The 23,573-nt window shown below is 38.8% G+C and overlaps 1 protein-coding gene across 2 annotated transcripts in view; it reads left to right on the plus strand.

Moving 5' to 3' along the window:
- PRKG1 (protein kinase cGMP-dependent 1) overlaps positions 1 to 23,573 on the plus strand; it is a 1,234,019-nt gene that overhangs the window by 1,007,363 nt on the left and 203,083 nt on the right. For both annotated transcript variants that reach the window (XM_036123403.2, XM_036123402.2), the window contains exon 7: positions 10,780 to 10,874. In XM_036123403.2, the coding sequence (XP_035979296.1) occupies positions 10,780 to 10,874 (95 nt within the window). The remainder of the gene's footprint in view (positions 1 to 10,779; positions 10,875 to 23,573) is intronic.

Here is a 23,573-nt window from a genome sequence, read left to right on the forward strand (position 1 = left end):
CTTTTGTGATAACTCTTCCATTTTTTGGACAAGGTGATGAGGTAACAGTGGTTCAAACAGACCGAGTATTATATTTAAGGCTCCATAGCTAGTTCTTTCCCATAGCATTGTGGATCATAAAGTACTCTGTGGTTTCAGGGAAAGAATAAGTAATACAGGCCAAGGTCAGAGAGGCTATCTCTGTATGGAACTTCTCTACCCTGACATTTTTTTAGAATTAAAGATGCAAATGTCCATGCCAGGTGTCTGTGCATATTTAGAATGATTCATTATATGTACAAAGAAACAGTGTGGAAATTACAACCTTAAAGGAAACCTTTTATTCTTGCTCTTTGAACTGCTTATCTTTTCACATACATGGATTATGCAGATAGGCTTTCCTTCATACTTGTCATATAAGCAGAAAGTGGTCTATTGGATAGGTGGCCCACTTTTTATGGCTCTGTTACTGCATTTCAATAACATCTTTGTAAAGAATATTTCCAAAGCCACTGAAATCTCCCCATGCCTTGCATAAGTAAGTCTGCCATTTGGAATTTCTAATCATTTTTGTTGTTTTTGGTAACCAGATGGCAAATGTACAATTATCTAATGTATCCTTATATCTAATTTTGAATTCATGATCTTACAGTATATTACACCTCAGTTCATGACTTTTTTTTTTAGTAGTGAGGACTGACAAATAATCTTGTTGGGTTACCTCATAGTACAGATGAGAAAATTGAAGCCCGGAAATAAAACAATGAATTGATGTGTGTCAGAGTTTGGTCTACAAAACATTTGCATCTAAATCACCTATATTAATCTTTCAGATACAGATTTCCCAGTCCCACTAAATTAGAACTTCAAGAATAAGAGTCTCCTTTATATTTTTCTTCCAAGTTTTTATTTCAATTCTAGTTAGTTAACATACAGTGTAATATTAGTTTCATGTGTAGGATTTAGTGATTCATCACTTACATATGCACTCATTCCAACAAGTGCCCTCGTTAATACCCATCACCCATTTAACACATCACCTACCCACCTCCCCTCCAGCAACCCTCAGTTTTCTATCATTAAGAGTCTCTTTTATGGTTTGCCTCTCTCTTTTCCCCCCTTGTTCATCTGTTTTGTTTCTTAAATTCCACCTAGGAGTGAAATCAAATGGTATTTGTTTTTCTCTGACAGATTTTGCTTAGGATAATATGCTCTAGCTCCATCTGCATCATTGTGAATGGCAAGATTCCATTCATTTTGATGGCTGAGTACTATTCTGTTGTATATGTATACCACATCTTCTCTATCCATTCGTTAATCAATGGACATTTGGGCTCTTTCCATAATTTGGCTATTGTTGATAATGCTGCTATAAGTATTGGGGTGCATCGTATCCCTCTGAATTAGTATTGTTGTATCCTTTGGGTAGATACCTTGTAGTGCAATTGCTGGATCGTAGGGTGGTTCTATTTTTAACTTTTTGAGGAACCTCCATACTGTTCTCCAGAGTGGCTGCACCAGTTTCCATTCCCACCAACAGTGGAAGAGGGGTCCCCTTTCTCTGCATCCTTGCCAATACACGTTGTTTCTTGTGTTGTTGATGCTAGCCATTCTGACAGGTGTGAGGTCATATCTCATTGTCGTTTTGATTTGTATTTCCCTGATGATGAGTGATGTTGAGCATCTATTCATGTGTCTGTTGGCCATCTGTCCTCTTTGGAAGACTGTTCATGTCTTCTGCCCATGTTTTAACTGGATTATTGGTTTTTTGGGTGTTGAGTTGCATCAATTTTTTTTTATATATATTTGGGACATTTACCCTTTATCAGATAGGTCATTTGCAAATATCTTCTCCCATTCCGAAGAATGTCGGAATGTCGTTGTTTAGTTGTGTCGATTGTTTCCTTCACTGTGCAGAAGCTGTTTATCTTGATGAAGTCCCAATAGTTCATTTTTGCTTTTGTTTTCCTTGCCTCAGGAGAGGTATCAAGAAGTTCAATAGCCTTTATTTTATTTTATTTTTTTCTCAGAACTAATTTTTTTAATTTTTTGTTTGTTATGTTAATCACCATACATTACATCATTAGTTTTTGATATACTGTACCATGATTCATTGTTTGTGCATAACACCCAGTGCTCCATGTAGAACGTGCCTTCTTTAATACCCATCACCAGGCTAACCCATCCTCCCACCCCCTCCCCTCAAGAACCCTCAGTTTGTTTTTTTTTTCAGAGTCCATCGTCTCTCATGGTTTGTCTCCCCCTCTGATTTCCCCCACTTCATTCTTCGCCTCCTGCTATCTTCTTCTTTTTTTTTTTCTTAACATATATTGCATTGTTTTTTTCAGAGGTACAGATCTATGATTCAACAGTCATGCACAATTCACAGCACTCACCATAGCACATACCCTCCCCAATGTCTATCACCCAGCCACCCCATCCCTCCCACCCCCCACCACTCCAGCAACCCTCAGTTTGTTTCCTGAGATTAAGAATTCCTCATATCAGTAAGGTCATATGATACATGTCTTTCTCTGATTGACTTATTTCGCTCAGCACAACACCCTCCAGTTCCATCCACATCAGTGCAAATGGCAAGACCTCATTCCTTTAGATGGCTGCATAATATTCCATTATATACACACACACACACACACACACACACACACACACACACACACATACCACATCTTCTTTATCCATTCATCTGTTGATGGACATCTTGGCTCTTTCCACACTTTGGCTATTGTGCACATTGCTGCTATAAACATCGGGGTGCACGTACCCCTTCGGATCCCTACATTTGTATCTTTGGGGTAAATACCCAGTAGTGCAATTGCTGGGTCGTAGGGTAGCTCTATTTTCAACTTTTTGAGGAACCTCCATACTGTTTTCCAGAGTGGTTGTACCAGCTTGCATTCCTACCACCAGTGTAGGAGGGTTCCCCTTTCTCCGCATCCCCGCCAACATCTGTCGTTTCCTGACTTGTTAACTTTAGCCATTCTGACTGGTGTGAGGTGGTATCTCATCGAGGTTTTGATTTGGATTTCCCTGATGCCGAGCGATGTTGAGCACTTTTTCATGTGTCTGTTGGCCAACTGGATGTCTTCTTTGGAAAAATGTCTGTTCATGTCTTCTGCTTATTTCTTGATTGGATTCTTTGTTCTTTGGGTGCTGAGTTTGATAAGTTCTTTATAGATTTTGGATACTAGCCCTTTATCAGATATGTCATTTGCAAATATCTTCTCTCATTCTGTCGGTTGTCTTTTGGTTTTGTTGACTGTTTCTTTTGCTGTGCAAAAGCTTTTTATCTTGATGAAGTCCCAATAGTTCATTTTTGCTCTTGCTTCCCTTGCCTTTGGTGATGTTTCTAGGAAGAAGTTGCTGTGGCTGAGGTCGAAGAGGTTGCTGCCTGTGTTCTCCTTTGGGGATTTTGATGGACTCCTGTCTCACATTTAGGTCTTTCAACCATTTGGAGATTATTTTTGTGTGTGGTGTAAGGAAATGGTCCAGTTTCATTCTTCTGCATGTGGCTGTCCAATATTCCCAACACCATTTGTTGAAGAGACTGTCTTTTTTCCATTGGACATTCTTTCCTGCTTTGTCAAAATTAGTTGACCATAGAGTTGAGGGTCCATTTCTGGGCTCTCTATTCTGTTCCGTTGATCTATGTGTCTGTTTTTGTGCCAGTACCATACTGTCTTGATGATGACAGCTTTGTAATAGAGCTTGAGTCTGGAATTGTGATGCTGCCAGCTTTGCTTTTCCTTCTCAACATTCCTCTGGCTATTCGGGGTCTTTTCTGGTTCCATACAAATTTTAGGATTATTTGTTCCATTTCTTTGAAAAAAGTGGATGGTATTTTGATAGGGATTGCATTGAATGTGTAGATTGCTCTAGGTAGCATTGACATCTTCACAATATTTGTTCTTCCAATCCATGAGCATGGAACGTTTTTCCATTTCTTTGTGTCTTCCTCAATTTCTTTCATGAGTATTTTATAGTTTTCTGAGTACGGATCCTTTGCCTCTTTGGTTAGATTTATGCCTAGGTATCTTATGGTTTTGGGTGAAATTGTAAATGGGATCAATTCCTTAATTTCTCTTTCTTCTGTCTTGTTGTTGGTGTATAGGAATGCCACTGATTTCTGTGCATTGATTTTATATCCTGCCACTTGACTGAATTCCTGTATGAGTTCTAGTAGTTTTGGGGTGGAGTCTTTTGGGTTTTCCACATAAAGTATCATATCATCTGCAAAGAGTGAGAGTTTGACTTCTTGTTTGCTGATTTGGATGCCTTTGATTTCTTTTTGTTGTCGGATTGCTGTGGCTGGGACTTCTAATACTATGTTGAATAGCAGTGGTGATAGTGGTCATCCCTGCCGCGTTCCTGACCTTAGGGGGAAAGCTCTCAGTTTTTCCCCATTGAGAATGATATTCGCTGTAGGTTTTTCATAGATGGCTTTTATGATATTGAGGTATGTACCCTCTATGCCTATACTCTGAAGAGTTTTGATCAAGAAAGGATGCTGTACTTTGTCAAATGCTTTTTCTGAATCTATTGAGAGGAGCGTATGATTCTTGTTCTTTCTTTTGTTAATGTATTGTATCACGTTGATTGATTTGCAGATGTTGAACCAACCTTGCAGCCCAGGGATAAATCCCACTTGGTCGTGGTGAATAATCCTTTTAATGTACTGTTGGATCCCATTGGCTAGTATTTTGGTGAGAATTTTTGCATCCATGTTCATCAAGGATATTGGTCTGTAATTCTCCTTTTTGATGGGGTCTTTGTCTGGTTTTGGGATCAAGGTAATGGTGGCCTCATAAAATGAATTTGGAAGTTTTCCTTCCATTTCTATTTTTTGGAACAGTTTCAGAAGAATAGGTATTAATTCTTCTTTAAATGTTTGGTAGAATTCTCCTGGGAAGCCATCTGGCCCTGGGCTTTTATGTTTTGGGAGATTTTTGATGACTGCTTCAATTTCCTTAGTGGTTATAGGTCTGTTCAGGTGTTCTATTTCTTCCTGGTTCAGTTTTGGTAGTTGATACATCTCTAGGAATGCATCCATTTCTTCCAGGATATCTAATTTGCTGGCATATAGTTGCTCATAATATGTTCTTATGATTGTTTGTATTTCTTTGGTGTTGGTTGTGATCTCTCCTCTTTCATTCATGATTTTGTTGATTTGGGTCATTTCTCTTTTCTTTTTGAAAAGTCTGGCCAGGGGTTTATCAATCTTGTTAATTCTTTCCAAGAACCAGCTCCTAGTTTCGTTGATCTGTTCTACTGTTCTTTTGGTTTCTATTTCATTGATTTCTGCTCTGATCTTTATGATTTCTCTTCTCCTGCTGGGTTTAGGCTTTATTTGCTGTTCTTTCTCCAGCTCCTTTAGTGGTAGGGTTAGGTTGTGTACTTGAGACCTTTCTTGTTTCTTGAGAAAGGCTTGTATTGCTATATACTTTCCTCTTAGGACTGCCTTTGCTGCATCCCAAAGATTTTGAACAGTTGTGTTTTCATTTTCATTGGTTTCCATGAATTTTTTTAATTCTTCTTTAATTTCCTGGTTGACCCATTCATTCTTTAGTAGGATGCTCTTTAGCCTCCATGTATTTGCGTTCTTTCTGACTTTCCTCTTGTGATTGAGTTCTAGTTTCAAAGCATTGTGGTCTGAAAATAGGCAGGGAATGATCCTAATCTTTTGGTACCGGTTGAGACCTGATTTATGACCTAGGATGTGATTGATTCTGGAGAATGTTCCATGGGCACTAGAGAAGAATGTGTATTCTGTTGCTTTGGGATGGAATGTTCTGAATATGTCTGTGAAGTCCATTTGGTCCAGTGTGTCATTTAAAGTCTTTACTTCCTTGTTGATCTTTTGTTTAGATGATCTGTCCACATCAGTGAGGGGGGTGTTAAAGTCCCCCACTATTATTGTATTGTTGTTGATGTGTTTCTTTGCTTTTGTTATTAATTGCCTTATATAATTGGCTGCTCCCATGTTAGGGGCATAGATATTTACAATTGTTAGATCTTCTTGTTGGATAGACCCTTTAAGTAGGATATAGTGTCCTTCCTCATCTCTTATTACAGTCTTTGGTTTAAAAGCTAATTTGTCTGGGGCGCCTGGGTGGCTCAGTTGTTAAGCATCTGCCTTCGGCTCAGGTCATGATCCCAGGGTCCTGGGATCGAGCCCCGCATCGGGCTCCCTGCTCTGCGGGAAGCCTGCTTCTCCCTCTCCCACTCCCCCTGCTTGTGTTCCCTCTCTCAATGTGTCTCTCTCTGTCAAATAAATAAATAAAATCTTTAAAAAAAAATAAAAATAAAAAAATAAAAAAAATAAAAGCTAATTTGTCTGATATAAGGATGGCCACCCCAGCTTTCTTTTGGTGTCCATTAGCATGGTAAATGGTTTTCCACCCCCTCACTTTCAATCTGGGGGTGTCTTTGGGTCTAAAATGAGTCTCTTGCAGACAGCCTATTGATGGGTCTTGTTTCTTAATCCAATCTGATAGCCTGTGTCTTTTGATTGGGGCATTTAGCCCATTTACATTCAGGGTAACTATTGAAAGATAGGAATTCAGTGCCACTGTATTGCCTGTAAGGTGACTGTTACTGTATATTGTCTGTGTTCCTTTCTGGTCTATGTTGCTTTTAGGCTCTCTCTTTGCTTAGAGGACCCCTTTCAAGATTTCTTGTAGGGCTGGTTTCATGTTTGCAAATTCCTTTAGTTTTTGTGTGTCCTGGAAGCTTTTTATCTCTCCTTCTATTTTCAATGACAGCCTAGCTGGATATAGTATTCTTGGTTGCATATTTTTCTCATTTAGTGCTCTGAATATATCCTGCCAGTCCTTTCTGGCCTGCCAGGTCTCTGTGGATAGGTCTGTTGCCAATCTAATGTTTCTACCATCGTAGGTTACAGATCTCTTCTCCTGAGCTGCTTTCAGGATTTTCTCTTTGTCTCTGTGACTCATAAGTTTTACTATTAGATGTCAGGGTGTTGACCTATTTTTATTGATTTTGAGAGGGGTTCTCTGTGCCTCCTGGATTTTGATGCCTGTTTCCTTCCCCAAATTAGGGAAGTTCTCTGCTATAATTTGCGCCAGTATACCTTCTGCCCCCCTCTCTCTCTCTTCTTCTTCTGGGTTCCCAATTATTCTAATGTTGTTTCATCTTATGGCATCACTTATCTCTCGAATTTTGCCCTCGTGACCCAGTAGTTGTTTATCGCTCTTTTTCTCAGCTTCTTTATTTTCCATCATTTGGTCTTCTATATCACTGATTCTTTCTTCTGCCTCATTTATCCTAGTAGTTAGTGCCCCCATTTTTGATTGCACCTCATTAATAGCCTTTTTGATTTCGACTTGGTTAGATTTTAGTTCTTTTATTTCTCCAGAAAGCATTTCTCTAATAACTTCCATGCTTTTTTCAAGCCCAGCTAGTATCTTTAAAGTGATGATTCTGAAGTCTAGATCCGACATCGTACTAATGTCCGTATTGAGTAGGTCCCTGGCAGTCGGTACTACCTCTCGTTCTTTTTGTTGAGGTGATTTTTTCCATCTTGTCATTTTGTCCAGAGGAGAATAGATTAATGAGAGAACAAAATGCTAACAGGGTAACAGCGTCCCCAGAAAATATACTCTAAACAAATCAGAAAAGACCTGAAGCCAGGGGAAGAGAAAGGAAAGAAATAAAAAAGAAAAAGGTAAACAAAAACAGAACAAAAGAAAACAAAAAAAAAAGAATATGATCAAATATGATCAGGCTGGTGCATAGATCTGTGCCACACACTAGATTTTGGGTGTATTTTGGTACGTTAGAATAAAGTGCCTCCCAAAATTTTAAAGAAAAAAAAACTTATATATGTACAAAAATGAGGGTTGATATGATGAAGGGATGAAATATGACTGTAAGGATGAAAATTATAAAAAATTTTATAAAAGGAATTGATATGTTGTTTGAAAAAAGAAAGAAGAGGATTTAGAAGAAAAAGGGAGAGAATGTGATCAGGCAGGAGAGTAGAACAAAACCATACACTAGAGATTTAGGGTGTATTTTGATCTGTTAGAAGAAACTATCTCAAAATTTTAAAGAGAGAACAACTTATAAATTTATGCCAAAAATAAGGGTAACTACTATGAAGGGATAGAATATGACTCTAAAAATGAAAAATAAAAATGTTTTTTAAAAAAGGGATTGATGTTGGTTGAGAAAGGGAAAAAGAAAAATTCAAAAAAAAAAAAGTTAAAAAAAAATTAACTTTGAAAGACTAAAGAATCGTGGTAAAAAAGCAATGGATTCTATGTGCAGTGTTCCCCTAGTGCTGGAGTTCTGCCGTTCTCATTGATCGGTGAACTTGGTCTTGGCTGGCTGTTCTCACTGATCTTCTGGGGGAGGGGCCTGTTGCTGTGGTTCCCAAATGCCTTTGCCGGAGGCGGAATTGCCCTGCCCTTGCCCGGTCCGGGCTAAGTAATCTGCTCGGGTTTGCTCTCTGGAGCTTTTGTTCCCTGCAAGCTTTCCATACAGCTTTGGAGGCCGAGAGTGAAAATGGTGGCCTCCCAATCTCCGCCCTGGAGGAGCCGAGAACTCAGGGCCCCGATCCTCAGTGCGTCCCCAGAGAAAAGCAGTCAGTCACTCCCGTCTCCCTGGTCTCCATCTGCTCTCTGTGCTCACCCAGCCTGTGACCGAGCATTTCTATCTCTGGCACCCGACTCAGTGTGGAGTCTCCAAACCCAGCACATCCCTGTGGTGCACTCCTGTGCCACTCCTCCCAGGGGAGGAAGGGGAGTCTCCCCGGATCTGCCACTTGTTGGGTCCCTGCTGGAGGAGCAGGGGTCCGACTGTGCCACAGATCACGGTTTATGGCAACCCCGAGCTGAGAGCCCGTGCCTCGGCTCCGTCTTTTTAGCTGGCTTCCCTGCTCCTATCCCTGGGAGCTCTGCCGCACTCAGGCACCACCAGTCTTTCTGTGACCCGAGGGTCCTGAGACCACACTGTCCCCCCGAGTGTTCCACCCCCTGCTTAGCCACTGGAGCGACGTCCCTCAGCAGAGCAGACTTGTACAAGTTCTGATTTTGTGCTCCACGGCTCTATCACTTGCCAGAAGTGGCCGACGGAGTTCCTTCCCCCACCATCTATCCTCCCGAATATCACCTTGGATTCACTTCTCCACACGTCCTACCTTCCAGAAAGTGGTCGCTTTTCTGTTCAGAGAGTTGTTGCTATTCTTTTCTTCGATCTCCTGTTGAGTTCGTAGGTGTTAAGAATGGTTTGATCCCTATCCACTGAATTCCTGAGACCAGACGAAATCCAGGTCTCCTACTCATCCCATAGTAGCCTTTATTTTAAATAAGACCCTTACCCTGAAGTTTGAGAATCAGTGGGCTAGTGTATTTCTGCCCACATCTATAAAAGCCTCATCAGCATGCAAATGAGCATCTCTATGATATAGCTTAGTATAAGAGGGTTAAAAACTGCATCCCCATGGTTTGAAACACAGTGTGGAAAAGTAATCAAATGGATCAGTGGAGAGTAATAATTGGATTCCCTCCACCTTGCACATGCATTCTTAATGCTTATAAAAATTCTGGTCTTTGTCATCCATTCTCTAAACTCAGAAACCTGAAGCATAGTATTTTTAAATGTGCTAAAGTGTCTAGCATTGTCTTAGGAAATTAGTTTTTTCTGCTTCATTACATTTTCCAGGTAGGTGAGTTTTAACTATTTAACCATTCTAGAAGAAACGTAGCCAGTATTATGAATATTAGTAGAACTTGAAGGGGAAGTGAATTAACACAAAGGTACAACTTAGTGCATTTATGTCTTCATTCATGCAACAAAACATTATTACTTTCCTTCCGTGGACTGTCACCCAAGTCAAAATTCCTTATGGGCCCAGATACCTTGTTTGGGTAATAAAGCTTTTCTGTTCCAACAACTTACAGCTCTTTTAGGTGCTTATTATAAATTGTAGAGAGTGTCAAAGATAAACCCACATCTTTGAGGAGCACACTTTTACGGTAAAGAAGGAAAAAGATATACATGCAATTCATAGATCTTTAAAAAATGAAATCCTTCTGAATGAAGCATGTGGACCTTAAGGACTGTCGTGGGTTAGACCTGTAAGAAGTCTTCATGAACATGTAAATGGCCTTTGAATGGAGGCTGGATTCTTAGGAAAAAGAGACAGGCGTTATCTTAGAGGAATGGGGACATGCATGTGAGGTACATAGAAAGATGCTTACTGCAGAAAAGAATGGAAACAATTTAAACATCTGTCTATAAGGAGTTGGATGGATAAACATATAGAATGGAAGAAGGCACGGAAGCATTCAAGTAGATGAACTAGATTTATATGTAAGAACATGGATAAGTAATAAAACGATGTTAAGAGAAAAAGTGTAAGTTACAGAACAATACATACTGTATTGGTTATTCATGTATTGTAAAAATTCAAACATATAAACACATTAAAAAAGATTGGAGGAATGCTCACTTAATTCATTATAGTGCTTGCCTCATAGGAGGTCGGAATGAGGATTAAGTGAAATTCAAATTTCTGAGTAATTTATGACTACTTAAAAACAGCTTGAAACAGCATAACAATATCGGAGGACATTTCTTGTGGTTTGCATGGAAATTTGTGATATTCTTCTTTGATCCTTTCAGTGATAATGTCCTCATGGTCTTCATGAAAATAAGTTTGAAAGAAGAAACAAAAAATGAAATTAACATTACCAGTTAGTGTTGATCTGATCAGTCGGTGTGTGCAGTGGATATAGACTTTGTTTCTCTTTGTAGGTAAATGTCACTCGGGAAGACTCACCCAGTGAAGACCCGGTCTTTCTTCGAACTTTAGGGAAAGGAGACTGGTTTGGAGAGAAAGCCTTGCAGGGGTGAGTAGATGACATTTTTCACAGTTTTTGTTTGAGTGCTGCATAAATTCCCGTCTCACATACTGAGCTCCGAGCAAAACAGGCTCTTTATTTACTGTTGATCCTACTATCGGACACAGACCCTTGATGACCATTTTTATTTATTTCCAGGGAGATTTGTCATGCATTTATATAGGCTTTAAGATTAATTGATGAACTTGTGTAGTATCATTTTTATATTAATGGGGAAATTTCTTGGCTCTGTGCTCCTTTTCTACACTCTCTATAAGGACTCTAAAAGAGAGGGGAAAGTCTCTGCTAAGCTTATTTTGTGCCACAGTTTTACTCCTAATCTTAGGAAGACGATTGGTTGAGAATTTGGAAATCCCTGAGCTGACTATACCCACCAAAGGCGATGGATGGGCTTCATGTCTGGGTGGTGGTTGTCACTGTGGGTGGTAGAGATGGAGATCATGCACGTGCGGACCCCCATGGATGGGCTCCAAAGGCTGGACCCAGAGACACGTGCTCTAAAAGGTCCCTGAATTCTACTTGTAAAGTAAGTCCTCGAGAAGCAAGCACTTGGGATTTCTTCCCACATACTATGGAAGAGGCACCCAGTTGACTTTGAACTGCACATATTGCAGAACACATGACAAATATGACAGCTCTATTTGGGTATTTGCCTCTTGTTTTCCAGTAAGCAACACATCTCAGTTATCACTGTATAGATTGCTGAGACTCTTCAAAACTCAGTGCTGTGTGTGTATATACATCTACTTGAATCAGAAATAACCAATATACATTTATATGTGTGTCAAAATCCAGGTGCCGGAGGGTCTGCTAGAGAGGAATAGCAATAGGATATAATTTATGCCTAAAATATTTGGAAGTCAGTTTTGTTTCCATTATGCTTTCATTTAAAAATTACGTTATAAGCATTTTGTTTGAAATTACTATGAAGAAATCATTTAGGGAGTTTTAATTTTTAAGCCACAATCAGATAGCAGGTTTCTTTTTTTTCTTTCTTACCCTTTCACAGCTACAGAAATGAAACAGAGATCCTGATAAGTCATCTTACGTACACTACATTACCTTATGAACATTCAGAGCTAAAAGCATTTCACTTTCTTCTTTTCTTCTGCTTAGTTCATTTGATCCTTATCTGATGAGCATGTACTTGGCATTAGATTTTTTTCTATGGCAATGTTGGAAGAAATACCATGTTCACTGTACATTCACAAAAGAATAAAAATAAACATTATCTTTTTAGTATAAAGCACACAGACCTATCATTTGTACTTGAATATTTCTTTCCCTTGATTATACATAGAGGATTCTAGAGAATGATGCCTCCTGATTCCATTGGTCCAAGATTAACTGCCTGTGTGAAAAATGTCATTTCCAACAAAGCCAAAGAAACAGAAATATTTTCAGTCATTTCTGATTGAGATCACAAGTGGAACGCCAGAAAATAAAACATGATTGAAAATGGACAGATTTTCTTTTGTAGCTTATTGCCACTGAATTTGGGTGCCTATTAAAGAAAGCTTTTATGGTGAAAACCCCTTTCTAGAATGTGTCTAGAAGTTCTTAAGAAGTGACCGTGAGTATATAGTTCATGGAAAAGTTACCAGCTTTTCTCTGGTATCAGAATATAATGGTGTTCCATCTAGACTGAATTCATTCTGGCATATGGCTATTCCCATGAATTGTCTGGTGCCCCAACTCTCTCTTGTACGTGTTCGGTCCTCTGCTCTGGGTGGCTCCTCACTCCACCCCCCCTGCCTCCGCCTTCCCACTCCCCCGTGTTGCCTGGGGCCCCATCCTTCCCCCAGCAATGTCTTTCTTTCTTGTGCCCTCTGCCCTTATATTCTCGCTGCTCCACCTGGCTTTACCAGCCTACTCTAAGTGCCCTCTGAAATGTCACCGGGGATTTGCAACTTGCACCAGAGACTGCCCTTCCTTTTCTGTCTTCTTCTCAGCCAGTTTTACCCTGCTGACCACCCCTTCCTTCCTTTCTTCCTTCCTTCCTTCCTTCATTCTTTATTTGAGAGGGAGAGAGAGCACACAAGCAGGGGGTAGGGGCAGAGGGAGAAGCAGACTCCCTACTGAGCAGGGAGCCCCACTCGGGGCTCAATCCCAGCACTCTGGGATCATGACCAGAGCCGAAGGCAGGCGCTTAACTAACTGAGCCACCCAGGCACCCCCACCCTCTCTTTCTTCAAATTCCCCTTCCTTTGGGTCCCTTGCAACTGTTAGCACTTCTTAGAATTTCTCATTCAATTTCCTAAAATTCATCACTGTTTTGTCCTCAAATCTCTCTATTACATACATTTTGATAGACATCGAGATCCATGGTTGCCTGTCACCTTGATGAGAAGTCCAAATACTTATATTCTTATAGGAGCTCAGTATCTGGCACTTTTCAGATACTCAGCATGTAATAGTTGAATAAATGAATGAATGAGTGAATGAATGAATGAATGAACGAACAAACAAACAAATGAACCTCTCTAATGTAGCCCAATCAAGCATTCCCTTCTTGCTTGGATCTTGTCTCTCTGCTTGGATCTGTTTGGCAGTAGGTAAGGGGTTATGAACTTGCTTGTCTACAGGGGGCAGGCTGGTAATGTAAATAAATAAGGTAAGGTGGCAAACTAGAAACCCTTCTGTGAAGAGGACAGCAATTCCTGAGCTCCAGCACTTTGCTAGGCACTTTGTTTTTTTTTAGCAGAAAAAAACTTAGGTTTTGAAAAACAAATATGAAATGTGATTTTTAAAAAAAGCTCTGCAAGCAAAAAAAAAAAAAAAAAAAAACAACCCAACAAACATTTCTGCAAATGATTTGAGCTGTGAGCTGCCATTTTGTGATTTCTATCAGATATGTCTTCTTAAAACCCTGTATCTAGAATCAAATGAAGGAAGCTTATTAGGTTAACCCTTCTTGGTTATTTCCTTGTTTTGATTTTTTTTTAAATGTTCTGATGTCCTATATATGTGACCTGTTTTTCACTCGGAGTATCTATGTTGTGTTTTTTTTTTTTATCTTTGAGTTTCAATGTTTGACACAAGAAATTCTAACTTTTCACATATCAGATTGATTTGCTTCGCTTATTTCCCTCTAAAAACCTTAAAAACAATAGATGTTCCCCCAGCAATGTCTTTCTTTCTTGTGCCCTAGATGTTACTTTGAGATAGAAAGTCCTCTGGGCACTGTGTGTATTCTTTTGGGTAATATCTTTGCTTCTTTGCAAATCATGTAATTTTTATCCTTGGAAGACAGATTACATAGAGTTCTCTGTGCGTACATAACACAGCATTTCAGACTGTTGTTGTCTCACACCTAAAATTTACATGTACTGGGAATTGTTGCTTTATTTTCCTGAGGATGTTCATCATACCACTAAAATATTGATAAATTGGTTAATTTTGACATGAATCCTTGACCATACTTTTTAAATTTCAGAGTGCTTAATACGAGTATTGGTGAAGAACACAGTAGATGGTTGAATGACAGAGCTGGAATGTGAGCTCAATACTCTGACTTCAGAACTCTACTCTAGAATTCTGCCTCTAGAAGGAACAAGCTCCATTTCCTTGTTCTATGCAGACAGTAGAGTCCTAGATCTAGCCATCTTGTAATCTATATTATTACCATCCATTAACTAGTAGCATCTCTTTAGCAGAGAAATTGAGGTCACGGATTGCTTTCACTTTGGTTGATGTGAAGCAGATTATTCAGTATTCCTTGGCTCAAGCACTACTTTTTTCCGCTCCCCGTGGTAATGGTTTTTCCACACCAAAGAGGGGGCAAAATGTTGTACTGTTTACAGAAGGACTCTTTCCTTATGTACAGGAAAATTAAAGTTGTCTTTAAGAGAAATTATTGCAGGGATAGTCCAGTAATTCATGAGTCAGTCTATCACATGCTTACTATGGCTTCAAACTCTCTCCACCTGACTTGAAACCACGCAGAATCCACATGGGCATCAGATGGTGTCAAGTTCTAAGCCACACCCATGCTGTGCATCTAGAGTAAGAGGGAAAACCTAAGAGTAAGCACAACCTGACCGAGATGGGGCTGAGCTCCCACTTGGCCCTGTCCCCTTCCCCTGACATTTGAGTCTCCAGCACAGCCTGTGGTGAAGAGCTCCAGCCCAGAAGTCAGACTGCCTGCGTTGGGAACCACTTAGTCATCTACAAATTATGAGACCCTGAAAGGTTCTCCTTTAATCAGAAACGGTGGTGATGATTGTACCTAACTTTCTTTTTTTGTTTGTTTGTTTAGTTTTTGAGAGGAATAATCAAGGGGATTGTTATAAAGCATTTGAGTGTCTAGAATTTAAATTATGCTCAAAAAAAGTTAGCTGGTATCATCAGCACCCCCACCATCTTGTTTTCACTCTCATCATCAGTAGCATTGGCAACGTCACCATCATCATTCCCAAGAATGTTCTGCTGTTTCTTGACCAGACTTTGGGACACTTGATATAATTGACATAGCTTTAGATGTGGAATCAACCACCCACTGATGATATCACTTGGAGCAAGCCAGTACCTCTCTGGGTCTCTGGTTCTGAATTTGGAAACCAAGACAGTTGAACTAGATGATCTCTAACTTTCCTTAGGTCACAGCCTCTGCTTCTCTTGGGATTTGGCCTCTTTACAGCTGGAACAGAGCTCTGGATGCCAAATGCAGCCCTGCGCCACCCTGTTAAATGGTGGCCTTTAATAGAAGGCCCTTCCTTCCAGGAATTATCCTAGCTCTTCTTGCCTATTTTCCAACACCTATGCCACTTGCCAGGCTCTGTCCTTGTTGATGGGAAAAAAAAAAATAAGCCAAAGCTATATTTCCTCAAGGACCGTGATCTTGGGAAGGTGAATTAACATTTCTGAACCTGCTTTTCTCCCCCCTCCCTTTTTTAAATTAATAAAATGATAGTACATAAAAGGATATAATACTGGATATAGCATTTTAATACTTTGTCATATTTGAATCTGATAATTCATGTATTTTTTTGAGAATAAAACATTACAGATACAATTCAAGCCTCTTTGGTCTCCTCTCCATTCTTTCCCTCCTTCCCACCATCACCTCCTGAGGTTGGCCGTGTGCACCCTCCCTGCTCATGTGTCTATAATCTATTATGTATATATTGTATTCCTAAATGCCCATAAGCTAGTTTTGTCTAAAATTTTGTACATCTGAAATCTCCATTTCACATTGGGTCAATACGTCCTTTCTCTTTCTTTTCCTTCTGTCATGTGAATTGCATTTGTACCATCTCTTAGAAGTTTTACCTTTTTCTATTATTTTAATGATTAATCTTTAGGATTGTAATATGTATAGCCAACATGTAATGTTAACCAGTGGCTCTGTTCTTCTCTTGAATAACAAAAGGATCTTCGTGTGTTTCAATCACTCCTACCAACTTCCCTCTAGTTTTCTAGTCTCTGATTCCACCTGGTTGGTAAATCCCCTGGTATTATTACTATAATGACTGCATTTTTTCAGACACTACTGATGTAGGTTTTCAACTTGTTTATTGCTTTGCCCATGATTTCTTCTTATACACAGCTCATTCCTTTTGGGTTTATTCTTCAGCAGTTGTTCATAGATGATCTGTTTATACATTCTGCTTTTGCCTATACGTGCATTGAGCTGTGTATGGAGATCTAGGTTGAAATTTAATTTTCCTCAAAATTTTAAATACGATTCTATTGTCTTCTGGCATTCATAGTCTGCAGTGAGTCAAATCATTCTTCCTTTAGAGGTCCTATGTCTTTTTCTTTGGCACCTGTCCCTTTGTCTTTGATGCTCTGCATCTTTCCTATAATCTCTCTAGGCGCAGATATATTTTATTTTCCCTTCATATCCTGCTGTATTTTCTTTCCTTCTGAGAATATAGTTTTCCTCAATTCTAGAAAATTCTAAGCATTACCCCCACATATTTCTTTTCACCTCACTTTCTCTTAATCTCTCATTTGGTGGCTCCTGATATTCTAGGTTTCAGCTCCTCATCCCACCAGCCTTCCTTCTTTTCTCATGTCTATGTGTTCTTGCTCTGTATCATCCTGTGCTACGTTTGCGATGGAATCTTGGCAGTTCTCTCCTTTCACCTGCATCCGGTCTTAAATTCAACCCATCATCTGAGTTGTTGCCCATGATTCTTTTCTAAATGCAACTCTTAGCATTTCTACTTGGCACGCCACAGTGGTTAGTGAACTCTGAAATGAGACCTCCTGGGTTCGAATCCCAGCCCCACCGTTTACAAGGTGTTACCCTGTTTCCTTCACCTCTCTGTGCTTCAGATTCATGGTTTGTGAATGGGAATAACTGTACCTGGCTACATACAGTTGGTGATTAATAAGCCAAGTGATGTGTGTAGTATGTATGTTTATTATAATGAAAACTAGCAAATACTAACAGATCAATACAAAATGTTAGCTGTTACTGTTTTCATGTCTATTTTATATTATTTCCTTTCTTTGCTTTATCTCTATTATTTTTAAAATGACAAATTATTTGAAGTTTTCTGTTACTTTAATTCTAACATATGTTGTATCTGTGAACTCTCCCTCCTTATGGTGTGGTTTATTATAGCTTGTGGAGGTTTTTTGTTTGTTGGTTTGTTTTCAGTGCAGTTGGTGGACGGACAGACTCCTTCCGGCCAGGAAGATCTCTTTGTAGCTATTTCACATGTTTTGTATTTGCCTTTGCGAGGATGGGTTTCACCTTGATTACCCTGTACCATGAAGTTCAGAGAGAAAGAGTTCAGATCTCTAAGTTGTAAGGCTTGGGTTCCTGTTTCTCTTGGGGAGAACCTCCTGAACACTTACCTGGACCAACAGAGAGAGAGAGAGAGCTTTTTTTCTTTACTTTTCTCGCTCCTTCCTCCCTTATTTATTTATTTATTTTAGATTTTATTTATTTATTTGACAGAGAGAGAGATAGCGAGAGCAGGAACACAAGCAGGGGGAGTGGGAGAGGGAGAAGCAGGCTTCCCGCTGAGCAGGGAGCCCGATGTGGGGCTCGATCCCAGGACTCTGGGATCATGACCTGAGCCAAAGGCAGACGCTTAATCTCCCTTATTTAATTTTAATTCCAGTATAGTTAACATAATTATGTTAGTTTCAGGTGTACAATATGGTGATTCAGCATTACTCAGTGCTCATCATGATAACTGTGCTCTTAATCCCCCTCACCTGTTTCACTCATACCCCCCACCCCCACACCCCCTGTCACCTCTGCTCTAGTAATCATTTGGTTTGTTCTCTATAGTTAAGAGTCTGTTTCTTGGTTTGCCTCTTTTTTTCCTTGTTCATTTGTTTTGTTTCTTAAATTCCACAAATGAGTAAAATTAGATGGTATTTCTCTTTCTCCTACTGATGTATTTTGCTTGCATTATACCCTCTAGATCCATCGATGTTGTTGCAAAAGGCAAGATTTCATTCTTTTTTATGGCTGAATAATATTCCATTATAATAAACACATACACACACACACACACACACACACACACCACATCTTTATCCATTCATCTATCATTAGAGACTGGGGTTGCTGCCGTATTTCACTATTTTAAGCAATGCTGCAGTAAACATATGGGCACATAATATCTTTTTGAGTTAGTGTTTTCAATTTATTTGGGTAAATACCCGGTAGTGGAATTACTGGATCATGTGGTATTTCTGTTATTAATTTTTTGAAGCACCTCTGTACTGTTTTCCACAATAGCTGTACCAGTTTGCATTCCCAACAAAGGTTCCTTTTTCTCCGTATCCTCACCAACCCTTGTTGTTTCTTGTGTTGTTGATTTTAGCCATTCTGACAGGTGTGAGGTGATAACTCACTGTGGTTTTGATTCACATTTCCCTGCTGATGACTGATGTTGAGCATCTTTTCATGTGTCTTTTGGGCATCTGGATGTCTTCTTTGGAGAAATGTCTGTTGTCTTTGGCCCAATTTTAATTGGATTATTTGTTTTTTGTTGAGTTGTATAAGTTCCTTATATGTTTCAGATACTAACCCTTTGTCAGATATGTCATTTGAAAATACCTTCTCCCACTTAGGAGTTTGTCTTTTAGTTTTATTGATTGTTTCCTTTGCTGTGCAGAAGCTTTTTATTTTGATGTAGTCCCCAGCTTTTGTTTTCCTTGCCCAAGGGGAGATAGGCAGAAAAATGTTGCTACAGCCGATGTCGGAGACATTACTGCCTGTGCTCTCTTCTAGGATTTTTGTGGTTTCAGGTCTCACATTTAGGTCTTTGATCCATTTCAAGTTTATTTTTGTGCATGGTGTAAGAAAGTGGTCCAGTTCATTGTTTTGGGTGTTTCTGTCCAGTTTTCCCAACATCATTTATTGAAGAGACAACTCTTTTTCCATTGCATATTCTTGCCTTCTTTGTCAAAGATTACTTGACCATATAATTGTAGGTTTATTTCTGGGCTCTCTGTTCTGTTCTTTTGATCTATGTATCTATTTTGTGCCAGTACCGTATTGTTTTGATCACTACAGCTTTGTAGTGTAACTTGAAATCTGGGATTGTGTTACCTCTAGCTTTGTTTTTCTTTTCAACATTGCTTTGGCTATTCAGGGTCTTTTGTGGTTTCATACATATTTTAGGATTATGTTTTCTAGTTCTGTGGAAAATGCTGTTGGTATTTTGATAGGGATTGCATTAAATCTATAGATTGCTTTGGGAAGTATGGTCATTTTAACAATATTGGTTCTTCCAATCCATGAGCATAGAATACCTTTCCATTTGTTTGTGTCATCTTCAGTTTCTTTCATCAGTGTTTTATAGTTTCCAGAGTACAGGTCTTTCACCTCCTTGGTTGTTTATTCCTAGGTATTTTATTCTTTTTGGTACAATTGCAAATGGGACTGTTTTCTTAATTTCTCTTTCTGCTACTTCATTATTAGCCTATAGAAATGCAATGGATTTCTCTATATTGATTTTGTATCCTACAACCTTAGTAAATTCATTTATCAATTCTAGTAGTTTTTTGGAAGAGTCTTCAGAGTTTTCTATGTAGAATATTATGTTATCTATAAACAGTGAAAGCTTTACTTCTTCCTTACCAGTTTAGATGTCTTTTATTTCTTGTTTGATTGCTGTGGGTAGGACTTCTAGTACTATGTTGATTAAAAGTGGTGAGAGTGGTCATCCTGTCTTGGTCCTGATCTTAAGGGAAAAGCTCTCAGTTTTTCACCATTGAGTATGATGTTAGCTGTGGGATTTTCATATATGAACTTTATTATGTTGAGATATGTTCCCTCTGAACTGACTTTGTTGAGAGTTTTTATAGATACTGTACTTTGTCAAAAGACAATGGATACTGTACTTTGTCAAACACTTCATCTGCATCTATTGAAATGATCATATGGTTTTTATTCTTTCTCTTGTTGATGTGATGTATCATGTTGATTAATTTGCAAATATTGAACCAACCTTGCATTCCAGGAATAAATCCCACTTGATCATGGTGAATGATTTTTTTTAACATATTGTTGGATTCAATTTGCTAATACTTTGTTGAGAACTTTTGCATGTATGTTTCTCAGAGAGAGTGGCCTGTAGTTCTTTTTGTGGTGTCTTTATCTGGTTTTGGTATCAAGGTAATGCTGGCCTCATAGAATGAATTTGGAAGCTTTCCTTTCTCTTCTATTTTTTTTGGAATAGTGTGAAAGGAACAGGTATTAACTCTTCTTTAAATGTTTGGTAGAATTCACCTGTGAAGCCTTCTGGTCCTGGACTTCTTTTTGTTGGGAGTTTATTACTGATTCAGTTTCATTGCTAGTAATTGGTCTGTTCAAATTTTCTAGTTCTTCCTGATTCACTTTTGGTAGGTTACATATTTCTAGGAATTTATGCATTTTTCCAGGTTGTCCAATTTGTTGGCATATAATTTTTCATGATATTCTCTTATAATCCTTTGTATTTCTGTGGTGTCTATTGTTATTTCTCTTCTTTCAGTTCTGATTTTATTTATTTAAGTTTTCTCTGTCTCCCTTTCTCTCTCTCTCTCTCTCTCTCTTTTTTTTTTTTTTTTTTTATAAATCTGGCTAGACGTTTATCAGTTTTGTTGCTCATTTCAAAGAACCAGTTCTTGGTTTCAGTGATCTGCTCTATCATTTTTTGTTTTGTTTTTAGTTTCTATTTAATTTATTTATACTCCAATCATTATTATTTGCCTTCCTTCCACAGGCTTTAGGTTTTTGTTTGTTCTTTTTTCAGCTTCTTTAAGTGTAAGGTTACATTCTTTATTTGAGATCTTTCTTGCTTCTTGAGGTAGGCCTGTATTACTATAAATTTTCCTCTTAGAACAGCTTTTGCTGCCTCCCAAAGATTTTCGACTATTGTGTTTTCATTTTCATTTCTCTGCATATAATTTTTCTTGTTGATCCATTCATTGTTTAGTAGCATGTTATTTAGCCTTCATGTATTTATGTTCTTTCCAGGCATTTTCTTGTTTTATGCCATTGTGGTCAGAAAAGATGAGTGGTATGACTTTAATCTGTTTGAATTTAAGCCTTGATTCATATTCTAACATGGGATCTATTCTGGAGAAAGTTCCATGTGTGCTTGAATAGCATGTGTATTCCACTGTTTTAGGAGGGAATGTTCTGAATATATCTCTTAGATCCATATGTTCTAGTGTGTCATTCAAAGCCACTGTTTTCTTGTTGATTTTCTGTGTCAGTGATCTGTCCATTAATGTAAGTGGGGTATTAAAGTCTCCTACCATTATTGTATTACTATTGATTACTTCCTTTATGTTTGTTAGTAGCTACTTTATGTATTTGGGTGCTCCTCTGTTGGGTACATAAATATTTACAATTGTTATATTTTCTTATTGGATTGTTCCCTTTATGATTATGTAGTGTCCTTCTTTTCTCTTTTTATAGTCTTTGTCTTAAAGTCTATTTTGTCCAATACAAGTATAGCTATCTTGGCTTTCTTTTCACTGCCGTTTGCATGATAAATGCTTTTCCATTCCTTCACTTTCAATCTGCATGTGTCTTAGGTCTGAAATGCCTCCAGAGAAAGTTATTTATAAAGCTTATGGCTCGTGTGTAAAAATACTCTTGAACTCTGGCCTTAGGAAGGGCTCAGTCCCATTCACCATCTTGATTGGACCATAGCCAGTCTCCTTCACCCATCCCCTTGGGCCCTCCTGTCCAGCTCCAGCTCATTTCTCTAAACTTAGGACCCTCCTATTTGTAGCACCTGAGACTTTTAGGGGTTTTATTTTGTTTCTTTTTGTGTTTTAGTGAGAATTATAATTAATTAGCTCTTAAGCGAAGATTATTCTTGTGAGAATTACATTGGATAATCTATATAAGATGTAACAGTATCTAGGAGGATTTTTCCCTGTTGTCCTGGATTCGTGGCTCAGGTCCAGAGTTAAAAAGCTAAAGGGCCGGCTTCTTTTGCAGAACTGACTGGAAAAGCCAGAATTCCTTTAAGGTATCACTACTCCATCCACAAGATGGCCTGTTTGGGAGAGCCATGTTTATCAAAAGAAGTTGTTCCCTCTGTTTTATGGTCTTAACTTCCTTTCTTGTTGAGGATTTACAGGCAAATAGGCGATTAAAATAGAGTATGCTAAGTGATACTATGGCTGAAGCCCAAAGTCTCATAGCAACATTATCATATCTATATCTCCATCCTAAAACTTTTTTCTGAGTTCCAGACCCAGTTTCCTATAGGGCATGCCCACTTACATATCACTCAGGTACCTCAAATGGTGCTTGAACAAAATGAAATTCACTCTCTCTCTCCTCCCAGGCAAATCTATTCCAAGTGCTCCTTATTGTAGTAAGTGCTTTTCACACCAGAAATTTGGACATTATCTCTGACTCCTTCCTCCCCGGACATCCCCATACCACTAAGAACTAATTCTGTTGACTGTACCTTCTAAGTAGCGATCAACATTACCAATGTCTTGTTGTTTTCACTGCCACTGTTCTGATTAGTGCCGCCATGATGTGGTGTCACCCGGACTATTTTTCTTCCTCCCAATTGGTCACCCTGTGTCCAGTCTTGTTCATTTTGCATCTCCTTCACCCAATATTGTTATGATAATTTCTCAATATTAGTTTCTACAGTGGCTGTAATAAATGACTACATATTAAGTGTCTTAAAACAATAGAACTTTATTCTGTAATAATTCTGGAGGCTCAAAGGCCAAAATAAAGATGGCCATGTTTTCTCTGAATGTCCTAGGGAAGAATCTGTTCCATGCCTCTTTCCTGGCTTCTGGTGGTTGCCAGTAGTCTTCAACAACTTTGGTTTATAGCTTCATCATTTCAATTTTTGGTTCTGTCTGCACATGCTGTGTCTCCTCTTTGTGTATCTTTGTTTCAAAATCTTTTTCTTTTTATAAAGACATGAGTCATTGAATTTAGGGCCTACCCTAATACAGTATGGCAGCATCTTGATTATATCTACAAAGACCTTATTTCAAAATAAGGCCATATTCATAGGTTTTGGGGCTTAGGACTTTAACACAGCTTTTGGGGGAAGAGAGTTCAACCCACAACAGTCTCTAAAACAAAAGGGGTCATGTCCCTTTCCTTCTGGAGGGCTCCTGGTGGTGCCCCCTGCTGAGAAGTCTCTTATATATTACCCTGCAGTCTCATCCCTCACATGCCTCCTTCATGATCTGTGCTCTTGTCATACTGAGATCTCCAATGGCACCATCATCCCT

This window comes from Halichoerus grypus, chromosome 7 (genome assembly GCF_964656455.1).
Source record: "Halichoerus grypus chromosome 7, mHalGry1.hap1.1, whole genome shotgun sequence".
Classification (NCBI taxonomy): Eukaryota; Metazoa; Chordata; class Mammalia; order Carnivora; family Phocidae; genus Halichoerus; species Halichoerus grypus.